The 10815-nt window shown below is 38.4% G+C and overlaps 1 protein-coding gene across 3 annotated transcripts; it reads right to left on the bottom strand.

Moving 5' to 3' along the window:
- Positions 1-4698: 4698 nt before the first annotated feature.
- On the bottom strand, positions 4699-10115 carry LOC142497412 (olfactory receptor 5V1-like). Of its 3 annotated transcripts, none has more exons than XM_075605168.1 (4): positions 9888-10115; positions 9267-9574; positions 7496-7570; positions 4699-6599 (listed from the first exon to the last, which is right to left on the bottom strand). In XM_075605168.1, exon 4 carries the CDS (start codon positions 6597-6599, stop codon positions 5643-5645), a length of 957 nt encoding a protein of 318 aa, XP_075461283.1. In that variant the 5' UTR covers positions 7496-7570; positions 9267-9574; positions 9888-10115; the 3' UTR covers positions 4699-5642. The 3 variants fall into 3 exon arrangements, with proteins under 3 accessions (XP_075461283.1, XP_075461284.1, XP_075461285.1); XM_075605169.1 differs by having other exon boundaries at positions 9517-9574; XM_075605170.1 differs by lacking the exons at positions 9267-9574; positions 9888-10115 and having other exon boundaries at positions 7496-7716.
- Between the last annotated feature and the right edge of the window lie 700 nt (positions 10116-10815).

Raw genomic sequence — 10815 nt, 5'->3', positions numbered from 1 at the left:
CCCTCAGGTTGCCCTTGAGACCCGTGTGTCCCTAGCAGCTATCTAGCACTGTTAGCCAGAGGCCAAGTATCTTGGGATGAAAAGTTAAAGTGTTCTGCTTTTCCACTTTCCATTTTCCTTTTACCCCAGACTCATGAAACTTGCTGTGTGTAAGTTTTAGGTGGGATATTTCGGTAAGAATGCAATTATTTTGTGTGCAGGAGTTCGGGGTCCAGAGCTACCAGTAGTACCTTTATTCTACCCGGCGTGCAGACACTATTTGCTGGTACGTGAGTAGAATTACACCGGGGCTGTCCAGCGTCCCCCAGACTCCTGAGTTTTAAGCCCCTATATCCCAGTCCTAAGTCCCTTACAGTCACGAGTCTCCCCAATGTCCCCCATGTATTTAAGTATGTTTTATGATGTTTGATACATTTCTTATAAAGCTCTATGCAGCTTGCCCGGGCATCCAGTTAAGGTGCCAGCAAGTCTGTGTAGGGTCCGTAGTTCAAAGGGGAGAGGATGTCTAGAGGTGTGAAAACCTTTGGAGGGTGAGGAAAGGGCAAATGGCCAGCTCCAGGCTACAAAGGGCACCCCTTGGGGACACCTTTTGAAGTTTCCAGACTTGGTGGAGCCAGCCCTGCAGGTGGCAATATGTTAGCCAGGGAGGATGCAGGCATAGTCTACTCTCCCTTTGGCTAAAATCATATTTCCTGCGCACTCGGCTTTTAAAGCTTGCTGGGCCCGTCTACTCCTCTGACATCAGCCGAGGTCGAGCCCCTCTTTCTATTGGCTGACAGGGAGGAATTCCCATGCACCGATTGGCTGCTCCTTCTCCCTCCATTCTCGGGATAGCCCAGCAGAGTGTATGTATGGTGCTGACCAAGAGAGGGAGCAAGTCCTTCCAAGCCAACCAATGAGGTGAGTCGATGAAGCTATGGCGGGCTTTTCAACGTTGCTCTGTTCGAAATAACAGAGCGACCGGCTTCATTTGGAAGCCTGAAAAGTTTGCCTCACAGAGACTAAGTCCCGTCTTTTGCGCCCAAGTTCTCAAAATCGAATAGAGTGGTCACGGCTAGGAATTGAGCAGAAAAGAGGACCAGGAGAACCGGGGGTATATCCCAGTCAGGGTAAGCTCATCCAAGCGGGCGCCCTGCACCTAGGAAAGCCTAGAATTTTCCCCCAGACCCCCAGTAAGTGTATTTTGAACTGTTCCTTGTGCATTTCTTCTTGTTGTACGTGTGTTTACCAAAATAAACGCAATTTGGTTTTACTATCTTGTTCTGCCTAATGAATGATCCCAGTAATATATAAATGGTGTAAAAAGTACCTGGTCTCCCGTGACAGCCTCCTCTCTCATAAAGGGGCACAAAAAGTCACTATAAGGCTGGGGCCCTGGTGCCGCAGACCGTACGGACGCGTCCGCACACTGAGTGATCAGACTGCCTTAAGGCAGTGATCGTGTCCATGCGGTGTGCGGGCGGAAGCAGGAGGGGGCACCCGTTGCGCAAGAAATCAGTTGAAACTGATTTCTTAGCGTGACAGGCCGGTCACGTGAGCGGTTCGCCCAATGAGGGCGAACCAGCTCCGTGATGACCCTAGGCACGCCCCTCATGGCCCGTCCACCATGGCCAGGGAAAGCACCCGCTTACTTCCCATTTAAGCTAGTCACTCCATTATTATTTATATAGAAGTGTTTATTCATTCTATTATTTAATTAAAAGGATTTGTATGTACCTTGTTCCAGTATATTCAAATCCTATTTACTATAAACCAGTGTGGTAACTTCTCCATATCCCCATCATGGAAATCAAATAGCTGCCCAGCCTCTTTGGAGACTGCAGGTGATCAGGGTGCTAGGAACTCTGGGAAGTGCGGCACGGTCTACTTCATAGGGTTTATTTGAGTAAACAATCCTAACACTGTAGTACAATACTAACATCCCTAAGTATGCTCCCCAGGCATTACACGTATTTCATAGCAACTTCAATGCAGTCTGGTCTTTCACTCTTACAAATTGTTGCAATGAATGAAGGGTTTTGATTGATAAACCATGATTGAATAAGAAATATTCCATCTATAATAACATCCTCATTCTAAGTGCAAATAGGCAGAACCACATGTGTTGCCCTACTCCGAGCTGTAGAATCTTAAACATCAATATTTTATAGTATGTATTATTGTTGAGCTTGAACACTGGCAGAAAAATAGCACTTTATGCAGGGAAAATAATTTTAGGATCTATGGACATGGCGGTTCAATTTACCTTACATGTTGTATATATGTAGTAGTTCATGCTTTGTCAATCTGATTACACAAAAATAAATGTATTGTTTTAAAAATGATTAATTTGAAGAAAGAAAAAAAAGACATTCAAAGTGGTATAATGATCATTTATTCTTATAAAGAGCAAAGTCCCCCATAGTTCACATACAAGGTTTGCTTTGCGAAATTATGTTATGCAGAAAAGAAAGTGGAATCTCCAAAGTTTGGGCAATCAGAACCATTAAAGTCTTTGATGTAAGTATGTATATCTTTATATGTATAGCACCATCTAAGCACATAGCGGTCCACAGAATGAATAGAAAGCGCTGCGTACATTGCTGGGGCTATATTAAAAAAATGACGCATACATAAAACATAACATGAGATGTAATATATAACGGGAATAAGCGCTTCAAATAAAAGTAAACAAGGAAAATGAGTCTCTGGTTGAAGAGCTTGCAATCTAAGTGGATCGTGGATTATACATATTCTTGATATGTGGGGGAAGAAGAGACATTTTGACTTGAGTTGTTTTGGAGGGATTTATTTGGTTGTACTATGGGTCAATACCATATGTATTGGATTCTGCAGGTGCCAAGACACTGAACTTGATGGATACTGGGTCTTATTTCAATAAAATGCAGAATGTAGTTACTTTACAGCGTAATTTACACCAAAAAATAAACTGAATACAGGTAGACATAACCAGCTGTGTTATTTTTTCTTGAGTATGAAGGTGAAATGAGAAAGTACCAGTTTCCATTTATTTGCAGCACATTACATTTAATTTATGAAGCATGGTGTGAAAGTGAAACACTTTGGCCCATACTGTATTTCCATCTTCCGGCATCGTAACAAACCTAACGGCCCATTCAAGTGCATGGGCCATAGTGTGGCTTCTGGTGCAGGCATGTATCTTGTGACATAGCACTGCATGCCCCCCCCCCCCCCCCTACTGGTGTAGCATATCACTGCTTTTAGACACTTTGAATAAAGGGGATATTAAGTAGTTGACATCATGTATATCTGTGTTTTTATCATAAGCACAATGCAGTGGGAAGTGGAACTGCAGAAATCAATGGATGTGATGCCAGAAAATTGTTTTAATATACAGTACTGTTATACAGAATTCCATCAATAGACAAAGACGCCCCAATGCTACATCCAGTATGACAAATTATTTAGTCCATTACTATCTGTTTTTTTCTCTCTTTGTTCTTCTCATACGTATAGGTCATTTAGTTAAATCCTTTGGCAAACATTCCTAGCCTGCAGCCACGTCACGGTGTGACCCCTCAGCAGGTCCTACACTGCCGATTTTATACTGTTTCTTTTGTATTTCTTCCGCTGTATAGAAAGAAGAGGAAACAAAACAACACTGCAGCCAACAGCATGGGGATGTGGGACATGTGTGTGGTGCCTAAAGGGTTAAAATTAAGAATCACTGTATGTGCTATGTATGAGCTACAGTGTAGTTAAAATTGGTTAAAAAAAACAGACGTACCCTAATAAATATAATGGGGGAAAAAACTAAAAATAAAGTGCAAGAAAAAAAAAATATATATATATATATACATATATATATATATATGTCTAAGACATGCAAATGAGTATACAGTAATATTTAGAGTTGCTTTATGCTTTACTGTGGAGGGTTTTTGTCACTTTTTTTACCCACCATAACCTTAATAATTGTGGTGAATACCTAGTCTAGTCTCAAACCAGCTTAGCCATTACAACCAACCTCCCACTGATGATACCCATCAAGGTTGAAACATGTATGTGAGTGGGTTTAATGGCTTTGCATCTCATCCCAGCCTCTGTCTAAAATCTGTGTTTAAAACAGCATGCATTGGCTTGAGGATTTGCTTGTGTAATACGAGCTTGAGACAAAAGGTGGCACTGAGTGCTCATTTGCATGTAATTTCCCAGAATCCCTTGCTGCAGTGGAAGTGCTGTATGCTGGGCGATAATGGGGAAAGACAGGGTTGCAGACCTGTCTAAGACATGCAAATGAGCATATAGTAATATTTACAGTTGATATATATATATATATATATATATATATACACACACACACACACACACATATACACTTCCCATGCTTGCTGCAGCAGTAAAGATTATCTCCACCTCTCTCTTGGTGGAAGAGATCCCTAAATAGACTAATCATTCACATGTACTGTATACCAGGACCTACTGATTTATATAGAAGTGGGACAGGTGATTTAAAACTAAGGAGGATGGGTCACAAGCCTTCCAAAATTGTTTCCAATTTATGTATTTGTTTGTGTAAATTGCAGTGCTACTTGGATAGTGACCTAATGTACACAACAATAGACAAAGAAGCCCAATGCTACATCCAGGATGAAACATTATTTAGTTCATCATTATCTGTTTTGTCTCTGTTTGTTCTTCTCATAAGTATGGCTAATTTAGTTAAATGCAGGCTTGAAATGTTTTGGCCAAAGGATTTAACTAAATGACCCATACTTGTGAGAAGAACAAACATAGAAAAACAGATGGATGTAGCATTGAAGCTTCTTTGTCTATTGTTGTATAGGTCACTAACCCAGTAGTACTCCAATTGACACAAACAAATATATAGCATATATAATGCAGTGGGTTTGAGTTTTCAACTTGCTAAGACTGTGTTATCTTTACAGAATTTCATGGCTGTAATTACTTCTAACTACGGTATCTCTGGAGTTCCACTAATCATTTTAAATAAATTCAGATAAAATTAAATTCCCAGTGCTTAATCTACTTACATATATGAACTTGAAAATAAAAAACCCAAAATAAAGGCATCAAAAACGAAATAAAATACATCACTTGGTATTGTAATAATATACTGACATACACAATGTCGTAGCTAGGATAATCTCCAGCTACAGTATCTCTAGAGCTTTAGTAATCACTCTAAATGAACCCCCCCAAAATGGACATTCTTAGTGGTTATTCCCCATAAGCAGCTCTAAACTCAGACTTGTGGTAGGCCAGCATCAATTAGTTTCAGTTTAAAAAAATACTCTCTGTCATACTGTGACTTTGTGAGCTATAGAGGAGAAAAACAATCTGACTCAGTCCCAAAGATTGTTAGAGAAAACGTGACTTTAACAGCAGAACTATGGTATGAAAGCTCAGACTCTTTGACCCTAAAAGCTCACTCTCTGAGCTACAAGTTCCAACTTCAATTAAATTGGGCTTTTATCTCCAAATCAGTTTGGAATCTCCCAAATTCCACTCACCATAATTGACACGAAAAGAATGTTGTGTCTTCTGTATTTTGCTTTCTTTCATCTTAAACTGGGAAAGATCTTGGTGTACACAGTTTAGCATTTAATGCCTTCTGACTGAAAGATTGGGTGGTGTCTTTAATACAGAGCTTTAATGTCTTACTTATGATCCAGAAAATAAATCCTTCTAAAGACTTTTTTCAGGGCTCCTTTGACTTCTTTGTTTCTCAGGCAGTAGATAACAGGGTTTAAAAGTGGAGTTAAAATGCTATACAATAGAGAAGTAAGTCTTTTGATTTCAAAAGAATAGCCTGAGGTAGGCCCTATATAGTTAAAGTTTGCAGTCCCATAGAACACTGTCACAACAATGAGATGGGAGGAACAAGTAGAAAAGGCTTTCCATCTCCCCTCAGAAGAATGGATTTTCATAATGGTGGCTATGATTTTGATGTATGATACGACAATAAAAAGGAAAGGACTAACTCCCAGGAACACACTGACTACATACAGCAGAGTTTTACTGGCTTTTGCGGGGTTGCAGGCAACTTCTATAAGGGGAGGTACATCACAATAGAAATTATTGATTCTCTGCTCTGACCTGCAGAATGAGAGCTTGGATGTCATGACTGTATGGAGTACAGAGTTTAAGAAGCCACTCAACCAGGATGCGGCAGCCAGGTTTGCACAGAGCCTATTGTTCATAATTATAGGATACCGCAGTGGGTTGCATATCGCTACAAAGCGATCATATGCCATAGCAGCCAGCAAAATACACTCTGCTCCCCCTAAAGAGACAAATAAATATAACTGTACAATGCATTTGTTGAAAGAAATACTTCGGTTCCCTGACACGCAGTTAAACAACATGATTGGGAGAGTGACGGAAGAGTAGCAGATATCCAAGCATGAGAGGTTACTGATAAAAAAGTACATTGGGGTGTGGAGATTGGAATCAATCTTAATAATGGCAAAAATGCAGAAATTACCAATCAGAATTGTAACGTAAATGCAGAGAAACAAAAAGGCAATGAAAACCCGTTCCTTGGGAAAATCCAGGAGTGTGAAATCCTTCACGGTTGTTTGGTTGACATGTTTCCATATTTCAATTGAAGACATCTGAGAAGATAACAACAAGGAAAGTTATATTTAAAAATATATATTTTACTATACGATTCATTGCTTTGCAGTGTGTTGCTGACCCGAGTGGCATTTGAAGGGTTAAGTGTCACTTTATGCTAAAGATATGATTGCCGCTATTATCTGCCCGCTGAACTGATGTTGTGTCATTTTTACTCCAAGATTCTCTACGTAGATATGGTTTCCCCACGCGCTTTGCTTTTGTACACTGCAGTGAGTCTGTGGAGCAATTCACTCTAGTGCAATAGTGCAAATTGGGCATTACCGCATGGAGCCTCCTATTTATGTCACCAGGAGTTTCCATGCAGGAATGCCCAATTGGTAATATTACGCCTTAATGCATAACCCCATACAGTATATGTATTTTAGATTATAATCTCTCAGGAGCAGGACCCTATTATATCAGTCTGTATTCATATGTTTTTATTTTGTATGTAATTCTGTTTATTGTATGTACGTCATTCCCCCATTGTACCGTGTTGCAGAATATATCATTTTAAACGTGTTCTTTATTTGAGTTTTCTTTAAGAAAAGTGGGGGATGGGATACAGCACAAAAAAAGGGTGACGGGTTACTTTTAGATTACATACATTTGCATACATACATATATAACACATTTAGTGGGGTACACATTAACGACATCACTGTCCACAACGTATAAAATAACTAGTACAAAAACAAATCAACTAATAAGACTGTAAGAGGGGAAAAGAATAATAGTAAGAAAAAAATGAATATTTTAACGCTTTCTAAATAAATAATAACCATAATTTTGACTCATGTTATGTGTATCATTTCTTCCTTTCCTCCTTTTGTGTCTATTGTATGGCCTCCTGTAAAGTATAAGCTTACTTTTAACTTTGTGCATGTACTACCTTTAGTCAAGCTCCAGTCACCACTTGCATGAAAACCCGAGTAGAAAATTTGAACTTCTTAATGAAGATAACCACCTGAAAAATACAACATGGGTTGGATTCTGTGACATGCATTACATTTACTGAGCTCAATAACACATGCCAATTCCTTCTGTGATGAATTAACTCAATAGCCAAATTGACACTTTATACAGATTTATACATTTGCTAATATGCAGTATGCAACAAAAGACAGGGGTGCCCAATGCTACATCCAATTGACAAAACATATATGGTAATAAGTATAAAGTTTAAATACTTCAATAATAATAGTAATTACTTGGTTATTTAATTAACCCTTTGGCCAAAGCGTCGTAAGCCTGCATACAAACGTCAAGGTATAACCAAATTAATGCAGGTCCTACACTACACTGTGAACCCTTCCCTTTACCTTTAGGTATACCCACCACATCATGAATATATATTTATGTCAAAAAAGAGTGCTACTGAGCTTGGCAAATGTATACAACAAAAGACAGGGGTGCCCAGTCCTACATTCAATTGACAAAACATATATGGTAACGGGTAGGGTTCACAGTGTAGTGTGGGACCAAAGGTTTTAACTAAATAACCAAGTAAATATTATTATTATTGAAGTATTTAAACTTTATACTTATTACCATATATGTTTTGTCAATTTGATGTAGCATTGGGCTCCCCTGTCTTTTGCTGTATACATTTACCACGCTCATAAGCACTCTTTTTTGACATAAATATATATACATGATGTGGTGGGTGTAGGAGTTTGAGCTAGCTGGGAATGTGTGTTAATATGCAGTATGAGCAGACAGCAAAATATTTAAATGCCCCAGAACCTTGAAGGCACACACAGAAATAAACTGGGAGAGCCTTGTCGGCTGTTTAGTGCAAAGTTACATAGTAATCATAATGGACATTGAAAAATTTGTCAAAATAGACTTTTTAAAAACCATCACTGTATAAAGAAAACATACATTACTTTAATAAGTAAAGAAAAGATGCCATGCTAAACTAACACGGGGAACAAGAGAAAAGGGTAAATGTTTGCAAGCATTCCCTCATACATGCCTTGTCCCTGGGGTGACAGATGTGCCAGCGACACATTGCAGTACAGTGCAAGGTCGCTTCGGCAACAGCGGTTAAAGCAGCAATACCAATATCCCCTTTTTTTTTCTTATTTGTATATGTGAAGCATGTGACAATGTATACTGTAATTCTACATTCTTACCTAAGCAGGCAATCGTTTGGTGCTCCTGTTATAAATGTATAAAAATCCTGATTGTGTGTGTAACATAATGGCCGCCTTTCAGTTTCAATCAATCCTACAGTCAGTGTAACTCAGCAGCTACAATGTATTCTTATATTACTATGGCAACATTATCTGTTGTTACAGTATTCAGCTCAAACTGCTGGGAACATTGGCAACAAATTATCACAAGCAGAAAAGTGTTTCAAAGATCTTGCACTGCTTGGGATGTGGGCTAAAACCTGCTATAGACATCAAATAATGCTTAGTATATTACAATTGGCATCATGAGTGGAATAAAAAATAAATTAATACATCATCAAAAACAGTCACTATTATCTAATACTGCAGAACTGATTTATTTAAAAAAAATTAAATAAATAAAGATTTCACATTTTGCTGTTTTAAGCAGAGTAGGAAATCGGAGATGTGTGTCATTGTGTTGTGGGGAAGGCACAGCATAGTCATCAGTGACTATTATATAACAGTAGAAAAAAAAGATCCTACCCTGGCACAGATACATTAGAACACATTGCAGTGATGATGCAAGAGGAACGTGGCATACAGAGCGTACTCTACTCCTGTAGTGTTATGATCTGGGTAGCAAAGGATTTGCTGGCAGATAACAATTTCATTACTCAATTTGCCAATTGGACCCTACTTGATTTCTATCCTTTAATTGCTAGTATCTTCTACACAACATATTTTTGAAGTGTGCTATTTTATTAGCTCTCATGCTGTAACATGCAATCACGACCTGTTTAAAAGTAAATCCATTACATCAGGGGAGAGGCATGTTTCTTATTCATTTGCATCTGTAACATGAGAAAAAAGAAATGAAGAATATGCTTTACAAACAATGCATATAGCAAAGTGCTTTTTATAGTTAGAATTTAAATGTGTATGAAATTCTTAATGATTTTCTATGCTTATCAGTAAATAAGAGCAGAATACAGAAGAAGTGTAGTTTAAGGAAACAGTATTAACAACACCTGACCCCCCCCCCCTGTTCTACTGTACAGATATGAAGTATAATGAGACTACTGTGGATGGATTCTCTGTTCACATCCACTGTAGTTGTATGCAATCATGAATAATGTGTTGAAAAATAAACTAAAATATACTAACCTGAGAGAGACTTGTTTAGTAACTGTTTTGTTCTTGGTTTCTTGATTTCACAGGGAAAAAAAACAAGCTGGTATTTTGCATAACTCTAGTTTTTATTATGTTTTTGGCTTTCAGACACTTGCATTAAAGTAAATCAAACTATTTCAAGCAGTTACTTTCTGTTGCTGATAATGCTAACTACAAACAGTGACAGTCTAAGTCTAAGAAGGAGATGTACGTAGGAGCACATCCTGCCCCCTATCTAATAAAGAATGTGTGGTGTGCCTGAGCAGTATTTAAACTGGAGGAAGGGACCACTGGGATATTCTGTTCCTATTACCCTGGCTACATCATTGCATCAGTGACACAAGTAAAGAAAACATCAGTTATTAACTATGTCAATACCTTGGATGTTGCTATGTCCATAGGTGAAATTGGAAGAAGATGGAGTTATCAATGTCTATACCAAAAGAACTATGATTTTTTTTTTGTAAAGCTGATTAATGGAAACAAGACATTAAGAACTAGAAATTATGAGGGCTCTGTATGTCACTATTTTTTATTTAACTATTTTTTTTTCCAAACAGATCTGTATGGGGAACAGACATAGACAAGTGGGGAACAGACATAGACAAGTGGGGAGCAACATCACAAAGGATTATGTCAAAGTAAAAAAGAAAGAATTAGAGAAAGAAGGGGGAAATATTTAGCATTGTGCTTTCTATTAGAATTGTTATTAACATTTTAGGCGAAAGTGTCCAATAGGTACCTGGGAGGCATAGGCAGTAAGTCGCCGGGATAATGCGAGGGACACTCAGAGGAGGGTGCTGCTAGCATTCAAGTTTGGGTTGTTATTGGACTGAAGCCATGTTTTACATACTTAAATTAAAATATATCACGTCCTCTGATAGCTAGCTAGTAAAGCTTTTCATAATCATTACAACACCCC

This window comes from Ascaphus truei, chromosome 6 (assembly GCF_040206685.1).
Source record: "Ascaphus truei isolate aAscTru1 chromosome 6, aAscTru1.hap1, whole genome shotgun sequence".
Lineage (NCBI taxonomy): Eukaryota > Metazoa > Chordata > Amphibia > Anura > Ascaphidae > Ascaphus > Ascaphus truei.
Note: the sequence above shows the minus strand (reverse complement) of the source record. Positions and strands in the feature narration are given on the sequence as shown.

Coding starts and splice junctions, on each gene's coding strand:
- LOC142497412 (XM_075605168.1), bottom strand. CDS start 6,599: ATGTCTTCAATTGAAATATGGAAACATGTCAACCAAACAACCGTGAAG.